At 48.0% G+C, this 21339-nt stretch overlaps 1 protein-coding gene across 4 annotated transcripts in view; it reads left to right on the top strand.

Moving 5' to 3' along the window:
- MYO5B (myosin VB) overlaps positions 1-21339 on the top strand; it is a 385273-nt gene that overhangs the window by 282205 nt on the left and 81729 nt on the right. For all 4 annotated transcript variants that reach the window (XM_027118483.1, XM_027118480.1, XM_027118481.1 and 1 more), the window contains 5 exons: positions 1884-2006; positions 2637-2720; positions 12660-12800; positions 13416-13513; positions 19958-20044. In XM_027118483.1, the coding sequence (XP_026974284.1) occupies positions 1884-2006; positions 2637-2720; positions 12660-12800; positions 13416-13513; positions 19958-20044 (533 nt within the window). The remainder of the gene's footprint in view (positions 1-1883; positions 2007-2636; positions 2721-12659; positions 12801-13415; positions 13514-19957; positions 20045-21339) is intronic.

Genomic DNA, 21339 nt, shown 5'->3' with positions numbered 1-21339 from the left:
GGCCTCCCTTACTCATTGATTTATGCAAGTCTGAATTAGAGACTATGTGGAATTATGGAGTCTGCTAACAGAAGTCCAATTTCATTGTCAAGACAAGACGATTTTGATTCTGGCAAATACAAGTGTTGACCAGGTGGGGCTTCTCATCATAGCCCTACCCTTTCTGTTCTGTCTTGCCCGGTTCTGCCAGTGCTGGGTCCATTGTGTTCCTGTTCTCCAGCCTCGCCTCCTGACAGCTCCGCCAGGCTGCCCTCTTGCTTCCCCCCGTACCTGGTGTTTCTAAACACGGGATGCTTGGAGACAAATATAAAACAATATATTTTTAAATGCTCAATTAAATAGATTTTATTTTGTCTGCCCAACACAATTAATAGTCTCCTTCAAGAAGGAGTTTCCTTAAAAATCCTGTGGCACTTAGCACTGGATATTCAATCCTAGTTACACCAAGTTGGATACTGAGAAAAATCTGTTTGCTTACAAAGTATTTGAGAAATTTCTTCTCAAGTGTGTAAGCATTTTTCTTATGGCAGAGGTATTATTAATTTACTAAACAAAGCCCTTTTTAAATGGCTAGTTCAAGGGTCACCTTCAACCCTGCCTGATCCAAATATACAATCTAAACTAATGAAAAGGGCAAAAGGCAGTTGGTGGCCCATAGCTGAGGAAGGTGCGTGTGCAGCGATGCTCAGGGATGACAGGTGGTGGGGAGCACCTTCCCATCAGCAGAGGCACCATCTTTCTTGATAATCTGAGTGGTGGTTACAGTGACTTCGTGTTGTGCTTTCAACAAAGCACGATGCTTTTTCACTTCTGGAGCCACCTCTGAAGACATTAAAAGAGGCTGCCCTTCCGCATTATTAATGTAGTAAATCTCTAACTTTAAATTTGCGGGAGGTAGAGGTTAGTACTGAGTAGCTCAATCACCAGGTACTTAGCACCCAGTGCATGGCTGGGATCCAGTTTTTTTTTTTGTTTTTTTTTGCGGTGCGCGGGCCTCCCACTGCTGTGGCCTCTCCCGTTGCGGAGCACAGGCTCCGGACGCGCAGGCTCAGCGGCCATGGCTCGCGGGCCCAGCCGCTCCGCGGCATGTGGGATCCTCCCGGACCGGGACACGAACCCGTGTCCCCTGCATCGGCAGGCGGACTCCCAACCACTGCGCCACCAGGGAAGCCCTGGAATCCAATTTTAAGTTCTTTGAGGGACAGGAAAAAAAACAGTAAGTCATACTTCCTGAACCCAACAAACTTACTTTACAGTTTATAGAGAGAAGACAATACACAAAAAACAAATGATGAACAATATTAGGCAGTGCATATGTAAGAGCTAAATTGGAAGAATTCCAAAGCGAGATCAAGGGTGGTCAGGAAAGGCTCCAGAGAAAAGGACAGACTTGAGCTGAGCCTGGACGCTGGTATCCAGATGGCCCTAGAGAGAGACAGTGGGCTTTCCTGCTGCAGGACTTGACCTGAGTGAGCGGGAACTTGGCACTGGAGGCGGATGTGGTGTGCTCATGACCCTGAAGTCACTGGCCCCACCAGGGCAAAGAAGCATCTTCAGATTCATCCTGTGGGTTATGATTCTACTCCTGTGACCTTGGCCTCCACCCTCTTCCTCTCCCAACTCTTCCAGCGTCTGCCAGACAGCAGGCTCTTTGAGGCTCAGCGCACCCCTTCAGGGTGCCAGCGTACAGGGCATGTTGAGGGATTCCATGTGGGGTCCCAGGTGTTCACGGTTGAATCTGCTTTCCACGTCTAGCTAGGATCCAGGTCTCAGAGCTGAATCCAGCCTCATGAGGTCAGCTTCCTGGCGGACTCCATCACTCTGCCTTGACTCTTGGCTTCCTTTTCCCTCTTCACAAAGCACCTGATTTTGTGGATCCACAGGTCCCCAAAGGAACTGACCAGAACTGGGCTCAGAAGCTCTACGACCGGCACTCCGGCAGCCAGCACTTCCAGAAACCCCGCATGTCCAACACGGCCTTCATTGTCGTCCACTTTGCAGATAAGGTGGGTCTCCTCGTGGTGGGCCCGGTGCTCCGTGAGCCCTGTCCAAGGTGGACTCGGGGTTCCTGGGCTAAGAGGGAGCTGACCTTTGAATTCGGAGGGCCTGGAGTCTCTTGGGTGGGGCCTTGTCTACTCTCCTGGAGCCTGAGAGAGAAGCAGAAAGAGTGATTCTTCTTCACGTGGCTCCTTTCCTGGCAGCTGGCATAAACTTAGAATTTCTCTATGTGGGTTGTGTTCTGTGTGTGCTAGCCCAGCGCTTCTCAAGTTTTCATGTGTGTGCAGGTCACCTGGGGTATTGCTCAAAGGCAAGTTCTAATTCAGTTGATCTGGGGTGAGGCTGACCAGCTGCATTTAGAGCACCCAAAGGAAGCCTTCTATTAAAGGCCATCTTCCAGGAGCTCCTTTTTAAAAACAGTTTGGTTTTCCGCAAAATGAATATTCAACTCCCTCTATGTAAACCCTGATCACATCTTGGGTTTGCAGTTTGGATGAGAACATCTGTGGGTTTCCCATGTACGCACAGCTCTTTTCAGAAAACGCTGTGGATGAGCTGAAACTACTGGAGAAGCTGCTGAGGGTCCCGGGTCAGGCTGGAGCACTAACTACCGTTTCTGTTTCCTGCCGTGGCTCCAGGTGGAGTACCTTTCAGATAGTTTTCTGGAGAAAAACAGAGACACGGTGTACGAAGAGCAGATCAACATTCTGAAGGCCAGCAAGGTAAAGAGCGTCGGAAGCAGGGAAACAGAGGCGGAGTGTCCACGGCCAGAGCCAGACAGGGTGTGGTTGGTGCCGTCCCCACTCTGGAGGGGCCGAGGCAGAGGTGTGGGGCAGGGGGAGGTGAGGGGTCTGTAGGTTATTTCAGTCTGAGCATTTGAGAACGGCCTGATGGAGGGAAGAAAGCAAGGGATGGCAGAGGTGACTGGGAAAGATGCCAGCTAATGGAAGGACAGGGGAGCGGGGGGAACAGGAGAAGTGACAATCGGAGAGACGATGGTAGGTACAACTGTGAAAACATTGCTGGCATTCATCGGGTCATTTGTCCTCCGCCTCCTACGTGCAGTTGTAAAAGTACTGAAACCCCTTCAAATCCTAGTATCTGTGCGTTTAATTTCTGCTCAGCAGTCTGTGGAACTTCCCTATGGCCAGAAACTTAAATGGAATAATAGGATTCAAGGGACACTTAAATCTACAATTTTGGAATGTTACTTTCTGTTACCTCCAGAATTCCAGTTATTTCCTTCTCACGAGCATGACAAAAAGATAGCCAATATTGTGTCCATTCTACAGGTAGAGGGAACAAGGCACTGATTCACCTAAACAAATATTTGTTAAGCACATACCTTGTGAGACACTGCCCCTAAATGCACCGTGTACAAAGGTGAATAAGATAGATTCTACTCTCTAGGTGTTTACATTCTAGTGGGCTGTGAGTGGGCAGAAAAACAAGCATACAGTACCTGAAAAGAGAGGAGGTTTGGTTGGGGTCGGGGTGCAGGGAGCGTGAGCCCCGCTGTTACAGAAAGCCACCCCGCCGATGCAGGTGCCATTGCTGGCTTCAGCCTTTCAGAGGGAACCCAGAAAAGGACTCTCTAGGATTTAGGAGGCTTTCTACCAGACCACATGGTACTGAACTCACTGCAGAGGCCTGATAACACTAGAAATGGCAGATTAATTTCTCTTTGTGATAAGCTTTAGATGAATGCAGTTAGGGTGAGATGATGGAATGGAGAAAATACACCCCGCAAAATGGACCCAGGCACCTAAAGCCAAGTAAATCATGTGGCCCCGAGGCCAGGGTTTTAGAGAAGATTTGAGTCAGTACCAGCGATGTGGGCGGCCCGGGGCAGACCCCGGCCCCATGCCGTCTCCCGATATCTGGAGCATCAGGGAATTAGTCGTCACTAAGACAAATTTGCTTTGGGTAAATGTGCATGTCAGTGCAAGATTAACCCCTCGGCTTGCCGGGTGTCCAGCCCTCTAGTCCATGGTGGTTGACGTGACTTTTTCCATTCTTTGCAAGGGAGGTGGGGAATGGGAGAAAAGCCACAGGGAGAGAGTAGAAGTGGATGGTTTGAGCCCTGAGGAGCACGTGTCCTCACTGTGTGCGTCTTAGAAGTTAGACGCCTGTGACCTCCTGTTACTGTGACACTGGCCTTAGAGGGCTGAGAAACTTTTGTTACAAGTTTCTCCTTTCAGGTGGGAGCACAAGTGAGGGGCATGCAGCCTCTGGTTCTGCCATTAATTTTTGTCTTAATTTGAGTGTCTCTTAGGGATCCCAGAGTCTAGAAGGGAATCTCTCACACTCTCTCTCCAGCAGATCGTCTGTTATTAGTCAGTGAGATTTTTTTTCTTATTTTTATTTAACAAACTTTATTGAATATTTGTGTGGTATGTAGTAGTAACAAATGTATGTAGTTAACCTCACAGAACTTACAGTCTAGTGAAAAGATATAGAGTTTAATCAAAAATTTTGGTAATGCTGTGAAGGTCAAGAAGAAGGTTCTATGGAAAAGAGTAATAGGAATGTGCTGGGAGTCCCCAAGGTCACCCCCAAATTGAACCATTTGCTAGGAAGACTCACAGAACTCAGCATATTGTAGTCCTCATGGCTATGATTTATTACAGCAAAAGGATACAAAGCGAAGCAGCAAAGGGAGAAGGTGCATGGGGTGAAGTCCAGGGGAAACCAGGTGCAAGCTTCCAGAGCCCTTTTCCGCTGGAGTCGCACTGAATATACTTAATTCCCACAGCACTGAGTTGTGATGATGCCTGTGACCTGTCTACCAGAGCAGCTCACCTGAGCCTGGGCATTTAGTGTTCCCTACTGAAAGTCAGTGACGTGGGCACCCTTTGCCTAGCACATACCGAAATTCCAGACTCCCAGAAGGAAAGCATGTTCATTCAGCATAAACCATATTGTTTGCATAAACAGTTTAGGCTCAATAAACCATTCTTATCAGGGACTGCTGAAAACCCTCTCAAAATCCGCATTTCCAGATGCCAGCCAAGGGTCAACCTTGTAAGCAGGCCTTTCTAGGATGGCAGTCTCAGGCCTGCCATGTTAGCTCTTTTCTAAATAGGGGTATCATTGTAGATTGAGTTTTTATTAGAAATGAAATGTAGGCTTATAAAAATTCACATAGTATAGAAATATGTAAAATGAAAGTACTCTCTCCCATTCCTGACCTCCCTTTTGATGAATTCCCATTCTGATGATACAAACATACTGGTACATCTTTTTAAGATTGAAATGGGGACTTCCCTGGTGGCGCAGTGGATAAGGATCCGCCCGCCAATACAGGGCACACGGGTTTGATCCCTGGTCCGGGAAGATCCCACGTGACGCGGAGCAACTAAGCCCATGTGCCACAACTACTGAGGCTGCGCTCTAGAGCCCGCGAGCCACAACTGCTGAAGCCCATGCGCCTAGAGCCCGTGCTCCGCAACAAAAAGAAGCCACTGCAGTGAGAAGCCCGCGCACTGCAACGAAGTGTAGCCCCCGCTCACCACAACTAGAGAAAGCCCGCACGCAGCACCTAAGACCCAACACAGCCACACACACACAAAAAAAGATTGAAATGAATTGCATTATACATTGTCCTCTCTAATTTTTCACTTACCATTGTATCTTGGCCATCTTTCCACATGAGTACATATCCACTTCTTTTCTTTTTTTAAACAGCTATTGGTATTTTGCTAATTCAACTAATACTGCATGGAATGCCCTTTACATATATCTTTGCTTACTTGTATAGTTATGTCTGTAAAAGTTTAGAAATGGATTTGACAGTTCAAAGAATATGCACTTCAAAAGTCTAGAGGTATTGCTAAGTTGGAGTGTAAAATAGGTCTGTGATCTACTCTTAAATGGTACCAACTCCTTTCTGTTCCCTGTCCACCTGCCACAACTCTAGCCTCCCCCTTCACCAGCTAACATTTCTAAAGAACCAATGACCTTGTTGTCAGACCCTTGCACCCCCATCCCAGCAAACTCTCAGAGGTGCTGTGATGGTGACCAGCAGTACTCAGAGATGAACTGAGAGAGGCTTCTAGGCCCACCAGACCCCAGCAGGAGGAGGGAACGCTGAGAACTCTCCACCCTGGACCCATTTCAGACATCCCAGAGGAGGGAAAGCAGAGATCGACACTAGGTCACTATAAACCTACAGATGGGATTTCCACAGACTGCAGCTACGAATCAGAGTGATCAGAAATGTGCTTTAAATCATTTGGACAGATGGACACCTCTGGCGACATCTGTCATTGTGGCATTTTTAAAACCCATAGTTTAAAATGAGCCTCTATCGTTTTCTTTAATTTTTTTTCACAGTAGTCCCACAAGGTTTATGTTTCTAAGGTGCACTTAAAAGCAGAGAGAAAAATAAAGACCTGGAAAGATGCAAGCCTATGGTATCCAGTTAATGCCCAATTTTTTTATTGGTTTTCTTCTCATTAAGCATAGCTAGATCTTAGATCCTGTAGGTAAACCCATAGTTTTACTTAAAGTATTTTTATCTGGGGGGAGACCTATTAGCTTTTTTCTTTTGTGTGGCATTCCTGATAAGAAATTAACAAATTACTGTGAAAAATTAAGCAGTATGGGATGGAAGACTACCATATACCCTATCAGCCAAAAGGATGTTTGAAGAGCTCCCACTAAGAGCAGCGAGATAAAACGGTGTTAATGAGAATGTAATTAGTAAAGCCAGTTACATTGCCTAAGAGGCTATAATATAGCTAATTGCTTTCTCAGCTGTCAGAGAGCTATAAATAGAGACTTAAGAGATGCCTCTTTAAAACATGATTTCAGGTTAACAGACTGATTTGTTTTAGATGCTAAAGGTGGAGGGTTTTCCTTCTTAGTGTTTATTGTAAAAAGCAATATTTTATCAATCTGAAAAAATAATCTCGAAAGGAGAATTTTTTTCTTCTGGAGATTTCCTCTTCTGGGGCAGTGCTGAGTGTAAGTTAGACAGATAGGCAGTGGGTCCAGAGTTTATGCCAGCAGGTGCTGGGCAGTGAGGGCCACGCTGGGCCTAGGCAGGCAGCCCTGATGCCATCTCTCCACGCCATCCTAGCGGAAGGGATCTCGAGACCAATGTGGTCCAGAGGCCAAGTAGACCATATTAGCCCAAAGCTGCCTACCCTGGACCATGACAATCCCGGAGGTCCAGGAGTCAGGATGGAGTAGCTCCAACAAGGCCCAAACTCCATCTCCCCCCATCTCTGTTCTCCCTCAACTTCAGCTCATCAAGGGTGACAATGCATGTGTTCCATTGCTTTCCGTGCTGCTAGCTTCCTTACAGGTTATACACACATTTCATTTGGAGCAAACGCATTTGCTTTAAATTTTAATTTATTTTTTATATAATAACCTTTGAGTCAACATACTATATAACATTTGCTTTTAAGTGTTTTTGGAATGCTTCCTGTTTAAAATCAGTTTGTACTGGTAGTTAAAACACCTCTACCAACATTTAGAATAAATAGGTAACTATGTAAGAGAGAACTTTAGTCAGTAAAGCAATATAATCATTCTCTGCAGTCCAGGAAGGTCCCCCTTTCCTTCTTTAAACAAATGAAGTACTGAGACTTTTCCTCCAAATCCTCTTCAAAACCCCTTTAAACAGAATATTTCTTACCTAAAAGTTTGATATTTTTTCCCCCCAGAGGGTAGCATTTACCATGTAAAAGAATTGATTGAAAAGAAAATGTGTTTGTTATTTTGTTTACAGCCGTAGCTTTTAAAGATAAGATTCTAGACAAGAGATTCCAATCAAATGGTTATTATAGTGTGTCTTATTTTAGTTTCACATGTCTGTTTTAAAGAAAAGATATTTTATGTTCATATAAATGGAAATGAATAGGTGTGATTTCCAAGGTAACAGCTATGTATATACCTGTAACTGACATTTTTCTTAAACTGTCAAGTGGTCTTTAAAAAGTGTTTTCATACTTCTTTTAATCCCTTTTCAAATAGATCTGCCTCAGGCTTTTAAAGTCTATATATAGACTTGAATAGCAGAGAACACGAAAGCCAGTACCTGTGGACACTTTGAAATAAGTGACAAGTAGTATCAGGGAAGTACTTGGTTTGTTTGAAGGTTTTATCTAAGTGTTTTCAAGACTGAAGGGAGTAAATTTTTAGAAAGGCCCAGGTGGATCGTGTTTCTGAGGGCTGCCCTAAGATGAATTGTAGTACTTCTATTACTGGTTGGTCATCTGGTAAATAGACTTTCCAGTCACTCTAATAGCAGAACTGGAGTTAGTCAATTAAAAAAAAATTTTTTTTTCCTCTCACTCAGAAATGTGTTCCTTTGCATGAATCCTTTTTCAAACAGGAACTTGGTAACTACTTTTCATTGGGACTTGGGGTTAATTTACAGCTGGGACACTCCTGGGACAAGGAGGTCCGTGTCTGGCCCAGCCCCCTTGTCCTGGTCTTTAACTACTGCCTGCAGCCTGAGGTTGGACATGGTGCCTGTCCGTCTTTCAGTCCTGTGGTCAAATTAGATGTCTCTGTACGTTTACTGAGTTTATCATACAAATTCTGTATAGAATGTAAAGCCTGCCCCTCCTCCCTAAAGTCCCAACAAACTCATCTTCTTCTCCATCCCAGGGACCCTACCACTTCCAAATGCGGTCTCAATAGCAGGGACCTACAATTAAAACAACTTTTTTTTTTTTTTTTTTTGGTACGCGGGCCTCTCACTGTTGTGGCCTCTCCCGTTGCAGAGCACAGGCTCCGGACGCGCAGGCTCAGCGGCCATGGCTCACGGGCCCAGCTGCTCCACGGCATGTGGGATCCTCCCGGACCGGGGCACGAGCCCGTGTCCCCTGCATCGGCAGGTGGACTCTCAACCACTGCGCCACCAGGGAAACCCTAAAACATAACTTTTAAAATAAAGTTCAGATTCTCCAGACTAAACCTTGGTTGTTCCCAAATTATAGCACAGTGCCAGTGTAGATTAAAATCTGCCTTGAACAAAAGTTTTCCTTTTTTGTTCTTAAGTTATAAATCCTTTAATATGTCAAATTAAAAAAAAAGGCATAGCTTTTCTGATTGAAGCAAGAGAAAGGGGCTTACGTTTTAAGATACTCTTATAATTGAATCCGATTTCAAATTTCCTCCTGTGGTTCTGATACATGCTCCTGACCTTAGAAGTTAACAGATTTTTCACAGAAAAAGCCACTGCTAACGATTTCAGTACATTAGACCCTTAAACAGTGTAGCCGTGCAGTTGGTAACTTCTACCCAAGACTCAAACATCTTGGAAGTCTATTTCTGAAAGTATATGAATTAGAATAATTTAATCAGTTTATATATTGTTTAGACTTGGCAGACTGAATCACTGATGTCTTTAGAATGTGAACCTGGCTTCAGCCTCCCATTAATTATTTCCCTATGGAAATTTCTAGGCGCCACTCTGCCTGGGCACCTGACCTTTTCGCACGTGTGCCTTGGCTCTCTGGCACCAGTTTACAGAGTCCCCATGCCTGGGCTGTCCTCTCCTCCAACCCCTCCAGCCCCTACCCCTGTTCTCAGTTAATATGTGTGATGGTGGCTCTCTGCCATGGTCAGTGAGGACCAGTAGGTCTATAAACAGGGGGTTACTGGGTATGGTTTGGATTTAGAAACTGGCTGTGGGGTAGAATGTGTTTGTATGAACGTATGCCTGGAGGTAGGGCACTCGAGTTTTGTAGGTGACTATAGTGACCCAGGAGAGAGCTCAGGTAGACCTGAACCAGGGCAGCGATGTTCTGGTTGATCGAGAAAGGACTGCTGAGACTTAACCATGGACAGAACTTGGTGATTGATGGGGATGAGAAGTAGGGTGATGGCAGGATCTCTAACCTAAATCTGGGAAGACAGCAGTGGTGGTGGTTTGGGCCATGTTGAATTTGGAGTTTCCAGTGGAACACCCAGAGGGAGGAGAAGCAGGATATTCAGCAGATGGTTGGAACTATGGACCGTGGTAGTGGAAGAAAATCAAGATGGAGAGACGGGCTTGAAGGTGATAGTTGAAGCCATGGGCATGAAGGATACAGTCCAGGGAATGAGTGTTAGAAAAATTAAGTGGTGAGGATGCAGTTTTGGGGATCAGCAACTCAAAGGAGAGAAGTGCAGAAGATGGACCAGCGAAAGGTGCTGGGAAAGAACACATTGGGAAAAGTAGGCAGAAAGTCGGAGGAATGTGGACCTGCTGAATCTCAGGGAAGAGGTCTTCAGAGAGGAGGCCCAGGTCAGTGCTTCCAGCCCTGGCTCATCCATTAACCAACAGCCCTGGTCGAGCTGATGCCGCCCGCCGTGGTTGCTGTGGGGCGACTGGGGGTTGAAGCAGGGTCTGGTAGGTCCCTCCTCCCAGAGCTGCTCTTTCCTCACCTGCCACAGGAAGTTGAGGGTTGATCTTTATGGTTCTTCCAGATTTCAATTCTATGATTCTGTTTCCTCTTCAGCTCAGAAATATAACTTTCTCAGGCATCTGTACTTTCACAATGTAGACAGATTATATATATATATATATATATATATATATATATATATATATATACCCCCAATAAAAATAATAAAACTAGATCATGTATGAGTGCTTATTCTACGCCGGGCACTCTTCTCTGTACTCACGTGGATTTTCTCCTTTAGTCTTCTCTTCAGCTCTCATCCTCCATCAATGGGGAAGGCTAGGAGGCTGTAGGTTCAGCAAGCCTAGGGCTCAGGGTCCGGCACAGACTCGGGTGGTACCCAGGTGGCACAGACTCGGGTGGTACCCAGGTGGCACAGGCTGAGCCTGGGAGAGGCAGAAATGAGTGGATGAAGTGATCTGGGAAAGGGTCGTGGAGGAGGCAGGGCCAGACCCTGAGAGATGGGGCTCTCGGGACGAGAGCAGGTAGGAGAAGGGGGTGGGTGTTTCAGATAAGAATAATGGTGAGCAAAGGTGGGAATAACAAGCATGTTGGTTTATGTGACAGTAAAGTGATCAGCTTCATCTAGAGACTGTCATACAGGGTGAAGGAAGTCAGAAAGAGGAAAACAAATGGCATATAATATCGCTTATATGTGAATCTAGAAAAATGGTAGAGATGAACTTATTTGCAAAGCCAAAATAGAGACACAGATATAGAGAACAAACTTACAGTTACCAAGGGGGGAAGCAGGGGTGGGATGAACTGGGAGATTGGGATTGACGCATATACACTACTATGTATAAAATAGGTAACTAATGAGAACCTACTGTATAGCACAGGGAGCTGTACTCACTGCTCTGCGGTGACCTAAGTGGGAAGGAAATCTAAAAAAGAGTGGATACATGTATGCGTATAACTGATTCGCTTTGCTGCACAGCAGGAACTAACACAGCATTGTAAAGCAACTACACGCCAATAAAAATTAATTTAAAGAAAAAAGGTATTATCTGAGAGGGGGTGAGTGGGATCCGATTGCAGAGCCCCCGGAAGACAGACTCAGGGCATTCAGAATTGGCGGGAGGAGATGGGAGACAGCATCGTTATGGGGGCTGTGGGAAGAAAGGTGCAGGGGATGTGACGGACCGGAGCCTGGACACGGAGGCACAAGCATTTGAGCCTCTCTTCTGTTGGGATTGGGAGTGGCTCAGGGCTGGAGAGTGGGGCCTGGGGCTCCTTTTGTTCCCTCCCCACATGCAGGCATGTGGTAGTGGCCTTGCAACACTTGATTCTATCCCCAGCATCCACTTCCCCAAGGGATGCTGGCAGGACTAGTTTTGTAGGGGATGGGGGAGGGCTGGGACTCTCTGTCCCTCATGCATGGTCTGATCTTCACCCTGGTACACACAGTGCATTAACAGAGAGGTATTCTTATTTAGTCTCATAACAACTCCACATAATGGGTACATTCTTATCCCTATTTTACTGATGAAGAAAATAAGGCTTAAGGAAGTTAAATAACTTTACAAGACCCAGTAATAATAAGTATGGAAAAATTTAAACAGTTTTCTTAGAACATAGCTACCTTCTACCACACCAGAAGGGAAAGAAGTTTTGCCCATCTTTGTAGGTAAAGGTTAAGTGAGATTGTCTGGGAAAATTACATTTTTCCTTTCTTTAAATTGAGATATAATTCTTGTACCCAAAGTTCACCCTTTTAAATTGTGTAATTCAGTGGTTTTAGTATATTCACCAAGTTGTACAACTATCGCCATGCTGAATTCCAGAATATTTTCATCACTCCGAAAAGAAACTCTGTCCCCATCAGCAGGCATTTCACTTTGCTCCTCCCCTCGCCCCTGGCAAACCGTATACGACCTTCTGTCCCCTGGACATTTCCTGTAAACGGAATCACACACTGTGTGGTCCTCTCTGTCCGGCTTCTTTCACTTGGAGTGTTTCCAGGGTTCACGCAGGTTGTGGCATGTATGAGGACTTCATTCCTTTATGTTTTTTGTTGAGTAATATTGCATCGCGTGTATTCACCATATTTTGCTCATCTGTCCATCAGTTGATGGGCATTTGGGTTGTCCCTGCTTTGTGGGCATTAGGAATAATGCTGTACATGTGTAACGCTATTAGGAATAATGTGGACGTGTGTTTCCAGTTCTCTCAGGCGTGTATTGGAAAGCTACTTGGAAAGAGTGTAAGCAGCATAAAGTCCAAGAACTCGTTCTCTGTGTTTGTTTCTAGCTCCCCCTGGTGGCTGACTTGTTCCACGATGGCAAAGACTCTGCTCCTGCTGCCGCCACATCTTCAAAGATCAGCGTTCGCTCTGCCAGACCCCCCCTGAAAGCCTCCAACAAGGAGCACAAGAAAACCGTGGGCCACCAGGTCAGCCCCAGGCCTCATGGCGGGAGCTGTGGGCCCTGGCACGTGTAGAGAAACAGCTCCTGCCGTGGGTTTGCTGTGGGATGTTATGTCCAGTGTGTCTCCCAAGAGAAGAGAGTGCCTGCTGAGCCCCTGGCAGCCACTGACCTTAATACTTCGATGGATTTCCGGCTCTGAGCATTTTCTGTAAGGCAGCAATTCCCGGGATGCCCGGGCATCACGTGTCAGGGCTCCAGGGCCTCACGTTTAGGACTCACGGGCCTCCATTCACAGCGATGGTCCCTCTCACGCTCTTAGCACTTGCTCACCTTATCTCATCTGATCGGGGCACTGAATGAGACGCATCCGGGCGGTCTCTCCCCACGTTGCTTTGAGGAGCCCTGGTGCCGGGGATGTGGGAGGGCCTTGGTTTTGGTCATGCAGCCAGGCAGCTGTCAGAGCTGGAGTCTGACACCAGGTCCCTGGGTGTCCCCCTGTCCTGGGTTAAGCAGGAATGATCTAAACAATAAGAGTATTGACAGATACTACCACCAGTCTGTGTGTGCTCCTTTTTGTTCCTTATTCAGCCACAAAGCTGAAGACAAATAAATCACCAGTCACTGATCTTTGTCTCCCCAGTTCCGCACCTCCCTGCACCTACTCATGGAGACCCTGAACACCACAACGCCGCACTACGTCCGCTGCATCAAGCCCAACGACGAGAAGCTCCCCTTCCGGTGAGTGCCGGCCTCTTCGTGTGGCCTTACAAGTTCAGGGGCAGGCACAGCCCCTCAGAGGTCTGCAGTCTTCAGCAGGATGAGTAGCTGATCCTGCACTCCCCAATGGTTTATATGCCGAATACAGGTTACACCTGTCTGCTGTCCGGAGGATTCAGGGGGATGAGAAGATCCAGTTCCCTGATCCCCTGTTGCTTACAGTGGTGTCAAATGTGCCCACGAATCCGAGAACCACTTAGAAGTGTGCCGTTAAATGTAGACATAGTGCGTCTCACAGTGACTGCTCAGTTCAGAGACCGGAGCATGTCCGGAGTGGTCAGGGAAGGCTTCTTGATGGAGGAAGCATAACCTCAAGCAGTGTGTCGATGCAGATGGTCCCATTTCTCACATCCCCTCTCCTGCTGGGCTTCCGGAGTTACCCACACTTGCTCACCTTCCCCTCACTCTAACCCAAATGCTGCCACTACTCCTACCTTAAAAATTTTCTTCCATTTCTGACACCACTCCCATGGTTGACTTCACCCAAATCTGGGGAGCAGTGACTCTTCAGTACCTTTGTCATTTCTGGGTTGTGCCAGGTTCCAGCCAGCCTTTCTGCAGGCCTGCTGCAGCTTCCTTGGCCCCCTCACATTCAGCGTGTGTGACACCAAACTCATCCTTTCCCCCTTGAATGTTTCCTGTTTACTTGGTCTCTGTTGTAGTAAATGGCATAATGATTTCCTGACATCTCATCCACCCGCCAAACTTCGTTCTTCCAAACCAGAAACCTGAGGTCTCTCTGGACCGGTGCTGTCCAGTAGAACTTTCTGTGATGATGGAACTCTTCTATAATCTGCCTTGACCAACATGGTAGCCGCTAGTCACATGTGACCATTGAGTTCTTGCAATGTGGCTGGTGTGACTGAGAAAGTGAATTCTTAATTTCATTTTAGTTACTTACAAGTGGCTAGTGGCTACCATACTGGACAGCATGACCCTTGATTCTTCCCTCTCCCTTACTCCCCAGGATCCAGTCATTGTCAAAGTCCCACGGAGTCACTTGAAAATTTCTCACACTGGTCTCCCTCGTCTCTCCCTTCCACTTCGGCCTTGTTTCAGACTCTCTTCATCTCTTGCCTGGAATACTGCCCTGCGCCTTTAGAATGGTCTCTCACTCACCTCTGCAGCCTCTTCTTCTTTTACCCTGAGCCTCCACATGTGCTATTCCCTCTGGCCGGAGAAGGGATATTTTTTAATTTTTCAAGCACTTGCCTCCCATCTTTCTGATTTCTTTTTGGTCCTGGCGTAATTTCTTTCTGTGAAATAATTTATTTTGGCAACTCTGACTCTCATAATGAATATCTGAACTGCCTTCTGCAATTTGTATCAGTTAATAAAGCTTGAATTCCACTCACAGGAACCTTGTGCTGAGAAAGGTTAGGAAGACAGCCTCAAATCAGCCTTCTTTGAAGCGTGCTGACGGTTCATGCTTCTCCCTTCCTCCAAGTTTCCGAGACAGGCTTAGGAATTCCCCCCGCCGTGTGGCATCTGTTTACCAGCTGCCTCCAGAAGAAAAGAGCCTGTTAGAAACACAGCATGTGCGGAAGACTTAGATTATGTGTGAAGGGCAGGAGCGGAGTGCTGGGCCCGGGAGAGGAGAGTCCAGGGCTGGCACCAGCTCTGCCCCCCAGCCAGCGCGACCTTGGGCAGTTCATTCGTCAGACTGGACGCCCGCCATGTGCCGAGTTCTCATGCTGGGTCTCCCCTCCCAAGTGAGAGAAGACGCTGGGGACTTTCAAAGGGACTTTCTAGTTCTAATATCCCATTTTTCTAAGGCCCTCCTTTTCCTTCGGGACCAAAATCTTCCTCCCAATAAAGAAAATGGGGGGAAATACAGAACCAAGTCAGAAAGCCTGGATTCTCTGCTACCAATTATTTGGCGAATCCTGAACTAGTCCTTTACCTCTTAGTCTCATTTCCTCACCTGTTCATTGTGGTTAAAGAAATAATTATCCTGTTGGAAGAATTCAAGGAGGTAATGGGGATTATTTGTGACACGCATAAAAATGTATGCCGTTAAAATATATGATGTTGGGCTTCCCTGGTGGCGCAGTGGTTGAGGGTCCGCCTGCCGATGCAGGGGACACGGGTTCATGCCCCGGTCTGGGAGGATCCCACGTGTCGCGGAGCGGCTGGGCCCGTGAGCCATGGCCGCTGAGCCTTCGCGTCTGGAGCCTGTGCTCTGCAACGGGAAAGGCCACAACAGTGAGAGGCCCGCGTACCGCAAAATAAATATATATATATATATATATATATATATATATATATATATATATATGATGTTGTTGATATTCTGGAAGGAAAGTGCTATATCCCTTCTCCCATCCCCTAAAACTAGGCTTTCTCAACCTCAGCACTCTTGGCATTTTGGCCGAGGGAATTCTTTGCTGTGGGGTGTCCTGTGCGCTGGAAGAAGCTTAGCAGCTTCCCTGGCCTCTGCCCACTAGATGGGAACATCCCTACTATCGTGACAACTAAAAATGTTTTAAAGCATCGCCACACGTTCCTTGGAGGGCAGAATTCCCCCAGTGGAGAGCCGCTGTCCTGCACTGAATGCTTTGTTGCCTCTCTTTTATAAAAGTCTTTCTCTCTACCTCTTCCTGTATTCAGAAACCATCCGTCCTGAGCACTGGGCTAGGACAGGTGGAATGACAGTGAATAAGACGTAGCCTTCATCCTTAAGGAGTTGCCAGCCACAAATAACTGTTGACCACGTGGAAGGAGTGACTGTCAGTGGGTCTGTAGAAGCCACAGCAGCACAGAGGCGAGAGGGCATGAAGTGTCCAGGAAGGAGGTGGCCTAGGGTGTGTGTGATCATCTGGGGTGGCTCGTCGGAGGAACTGGCCAGGTTTCCTGAAGGCCAGTCCACTGATCTTAGAAGCGGGCGGTCCTGAGCACCTCGGAGTCCTGCGTGTTGCGTGCACAGCACTGCAGAGCCCCAGGCAGCCTGTGCGGAAATCAGCCAGGCGGCGCCACGGGAGGAGGTCTCACTCTGCGTCCAGCAAGCTTCTGGCTCTGCTGAACCTGCACAGTTTATTGAGAGAGGAGAGTATAACCCTGCATTTCAGCAGTTGGTCCCCTACATATCTTTGGTAATTTTTCAGTCCAGACTTAGGTGTTGCTTGTCTGCACTGTGGCCCTCCCAAATTTAATAGGTGGAAGGGCTGGTCTTCACTCCCAGTTACTGGTAACTAATGCAGGGAGGCAGACTGAGAGAGTTTAGCAGTGAGTTTTCTTTACTCTCAGGGAGATAAGATTAAGGTACAGAAGGCTGGCAGGCTTTACGTGTCCCCTGGGGGGTGTGGACAGGGGAGGGGCATGGCAGTATCTTCTTGTTATACTGTCTTCTCGGGTTTTTTCTAAGAGCTTCCTCTCTTTTACGTCACTCGATCATTACAACAACCAGTAGATTAGAGTTGGGCAGATATTCTCAGCTCTCATTGAATGAGTGAGGAAGACGAGGTCCAGAGAGAGTGTTTTGCACAAGGTGACATTAGCTGCTGGTGGCAGAGCTAAGGCCAGTCCAAGTTCCCCTTCAGCCTTGCTCGTTTCCCCCACCACGGGGAAGAGGATGTGTGAAGAAGGACGGGATTTTGCTGAGGTCATCAAGAAGCAGGGAAGAATGTTAAAGCTGAGTTCAAAAATTATTTGCCGCATGCTTTCATGGGACCAACTCGGTTGTGGGCCCCAAGAGAAGACGTTTGCCCCAAAGAGCTTCCACAGCACTGCGTGGGAGCGGGGGTCACGTTCCCAAGCCGCTCCCCAGCCATCAGACAGGACCTGGCCCAGAGCTGGCATGCCCAGTTTTCACAGACATGATACCGGGGTCCAGAGCAGGAGGAGATGGGGGTGCTGGGGAAGAGTAATAGTCCTTTGAAGGAGGGAAGGGCCTCTCAGTGACAGTTAGCTCATTTTTCCACCCAGGAAGCAGCAGGAGGTCCTGGAGGAAGTAGGGACCCCAGCTAGACCCACAGCTCACAAAGGACTAGAGGTCACAGATGCTCGCCAAGCATGCTGCCCATCCCCACCATGTGCAGCAGGTTGAACTTGACCCCGTAGTTGTGCCAAGCAAAGGGAAGAAGCCGATGGCCAGTTGAGATCCCGGCTGCAGGGTGCCTCGAGGGAGAGGCTGCTGTGAGCAGAAAACCTTTCCCAAGGACAAGCACGTCCACGTTGCGTTCCTGACTCAGGGCCCAGCTGACCACTTGAGAGGCGAGAGGAGCAGAACCTGTAAACGGCAGAGCCTGCCTCCCAAAGGCCGCCTTGGATTTCTCGAGGTCACAGGCAGCCTTTATGTCCCTCGGACGTACAGCTTCTTATGAAACTGATCACCACCACCCGTATGAAGGTCCTCCTCGGATCCCAGAACTGAGCCGAATCCTGGGGCGGCCTCAGCAAAATTACAAAGTAGGTGGCATAGTAAGAGGTTCAGCCTACGGTCTAGTCTTGGCACGAGTGTTTCCTTTCGTCCTGTAAGACCCTTCCACTAAGGAGCTTCTTCTCTGCCTAAAAAAGATGAAATTAACTCCTCTGAAGTAACTGTTGGTGTTCAGGACTCTGCAGAGTTCAGCGCTTAGTTGTGCCTTACACACTCAAAGTGCCATGTGCACCCTGGGGCTGGAGTCATCAGGAAGACTGTATGGATAAGCTGGGTGTCCAAAGAGGGGAGGACTGGGGCAGGCAGGGGGAGGCGGGAGGAAGTCAGAGTGAGCCGAGGCCTGGAGGAGGACGAGGGCGTCTCCTGGGACGCTGAGCCCTGCGCATTGCAACCAAGAGAGTGCCCGGGGAAGGTCAGCTCGCAGTCTTCAGTCACTTGGAAAATGCCTGCTGTTTCCCCACCACCAAGTGCCCGCTGAGCCCAGGCCACTGCAGGGCACCATCTGCCTCAGTGGACTCCTGGGCCCCTGGCCTACGTGCAACTCAGCATAAGAGAGCAACGTGACCAGGGGCCGAGCAGGTCGTAGAGATGGGAGGACAGAGAGGGTGTGTCCCATGGAGAGATGTGAATCGAGGGCAGTCAACCCCAGGCCAGGTCCTTCCTGCAGAATTCCAGAATCCTGAGTGGGTCCAGCTGCTGGGAGAAGAGCATCTGGGGCTGTCCGGGAGCGTGGCAGACAAATGTGGTGAGAGGTTGCCTGCTGAGCCCTCCCGGGTCCTAGGAGTAAGGAAGCTGCCATCTGCATTTACCCAACAGGGCAAGTAGGCTGCCCGACTGCCCGGCCAGGCGTGCGCTGAGGCCAGTACAATCCGCAGGATCCCGGACTGAGTCTGGGGGGGCCTCACCCCTGCCCTCCCTCCTCCCAGAGTGCAAGGAGCAAGAGGCCCTCGGCTTGTAGCCAGGCTTCAGAACAGCCAGAAAGAAATGGAAACACTTATTCCTCATCCCAAATATAAATGATTAATTCTAGTTCAGCTTAATTCTTTCTCCACGAAGACTCCCTGATTACCCCAGCCAACCTCAACATCTTTCCCTCCAGTTTCTTTCAGCATGTTTACCACCTTTATCACATACTGCCGTGTGGTTTACTTCTTCTGTACACTTCTCTCCTCTTCAAGTGTGGATGCTCTTAGAAAATCCAGACCACGTCTGACTTTTTATTCCAGTGTCCCGCTCAGTATATGTGTAGGACATACACGTATACCCAGACATACACATACACATATACCCAGAATAAAAACTGGGTGTTCAGTGCTAGATGTAGCATTTTAGGGTGGGTGAGTTGTTGAAGTCATGGCTCATATCTCTAAAGACAGGAAGATAAAGTTCTTCATCTATATGATTCTTAACTGGGCAGCTATCATGATAGTAGCTAACAATACGTGTGCCCTTATGTTCTGCCAGGCGCTGTTCTCACTGCTCTCATGGGCCATTACATTTCGTCTTCACACTAACCCTCTAAAAGGGATACTTCTATGATCCCCACTTGACAGATGAAGATAGTGCCATGCAAGTTTATGTTACTTGCCCCAAATCACACATGCAGCTATAAGTGATCACGTCATGATTGAAACCCAGGTCTGCGTGGCCTGAGACACTCCCCCTTTTAACTCTGGAGCCAAATAATGCTTGTGGTGCCGAGTGTATATGATTTGGCCGTTGAATTAAGACAGATGCCCCTGTGTATGGAAATAATGAGGGAAGGCTCTGCAGAGGAAGCAGGAATGAGCCTTGGTGGGTGGACAGAATGCGGCGGGCAGAGAAGAGGAGTATCCCAGGTGCGAATAAGAATGCACAGAACTGAAGATGCTGAGATGGCTCGTGTGCTGCCAGTCACTGTTCTTTAGTCTGTGCTTGGCCCCTGACCTTGAGCTCCAGGGTGCCTGTGCAGGAGGGGGTGGGCTCTCCCCCTCCCCTGTTCCACTCCTTTGCCGTGTGGCACTCACTGCTTGTCTTGTGTTTTTCAGCTTTGACCCGAAGAGAGCAGTGCAGCAGCTCCGAGCGTGCGGGGTGTTGGAGACCATTCGGATCAGCGCGGCTGGCTACCCGTCCAGGTACCGCGGCCCCTGGAGCCTGGCTCCCCAGGGAACCCTCTTATGTGCTGTCCCCCAAGACAGAGCCTCCAGAAATGTTCCCCAACACTGAGGGCTCAAGCAGGGCGCTGACAGACAAAAGAATTTCAGTTTGGGCTGAGAAATATGGGTGTCAACAGTAACATCCTCCTGGACAGCTTTTCAGATTTCAACTTGGCATTGGTCTGGGTGTCAGGCTGGCTGGAGTTGCCAAGGGGATTTCTCCTGTGCCCAAGTCCTACCTTGTCCTCTTTACCTTTTGCTTGTTTGTTCTTTATTGTGGCAAAATACACTAACATTTACCATCTTGATCATTTTTAAGTGTACAGTTCAGTGGTACTAAGTCCAAGCATCACCACGGTTCATCCACAGAACTCTTTCATCTTGCAAAACTGAAACTGTACCCATTAAGCACTACTCACCATTGCCTCCGTTGGCAGCCAGCATGCTACTTTCTGTCTCTGTGATTTTGATGACTCTACACTGATGATTCGTGTAAGTGGAATCATGCAGTACTTGTCTTTTAGTGCGTGGCCTATTTCACTTCTCATAATGTCTTTAAAATTCATCCATGTTGTAGCATGTGTCAGCACTTCCTTTTCTAAGGCTGAATAATATTCCCTTATATGTAGAGACCACATTTTGTTTATCTATTCATCTGTCAATGGACCCCTTTACCTTTTAATATAGAATCAGATATATGACGGAAAATGTCATTTCTTTGAGCTAAAAGACCGCTATCACGATCTGATTTGCATTGTGGATAGGCCGTTGGGCCACCCCAGTGTCTGTTAAGCTGTGCCAAGACCGTGGATCCCCTCTGCTGGACACTGGCCTGAAATAGGGGCGGGGTGCAGATAGCGCCCAACTAGCCCCCGTGAAATCACGTAAGCCAAACATCTTCTGCCAGGAACTGGAGCTGAACAGGGCACTGTAGCAACCCAGAGCCTGTGGTATTTCCCACAGGGACCCACCTGTCTGAAGAAGGTCCTCTAAGTGTCAGAAGGAGGAAGGAGCCAGAAATGGGGAGGAGGAGAGGCAGCCCAGCCCCCCTCCTGCCATCTCCACCTGGCACTTTCCCACTGCAGCTGAGGAGACATCCATATGCAGTGGTCAGTTACCCAGAAACAACTTAACCACCAACGGCTCCCAGATGTTGCACCTGGGAAGGAAGTTGCTGATGGAATTAGGAATTTGTATTTGACCTGGAAGGTGCAAAGAACTGTCACTAATCTGCAGCACCCATGCAGCTTCTCAAAACCCAGCAGGTTCCAGCA

Source organism: Aethalodelphis obliquidens, unplaced genomic scaffold (genome assembly GCF_003676395.1).
Source record: "Aethalodelphis obliquidens isolate GAN/ISIS:26980383/991018 unplaced genomic scaffold, ASM367639v1 scaffold19, whole genome shotgun sequence".
NCBI classification, from domain to species: domain Eukaryota; kingdom Metazoa; phylum Chordata; class Mammalia; order Artiodactyla; family Delphinidae; genus Aethalodelphis; species Aethalodelphis obliquidens.
This window is presented reverse-complemented; position numbering and strand designations above follow the sequence as displayed.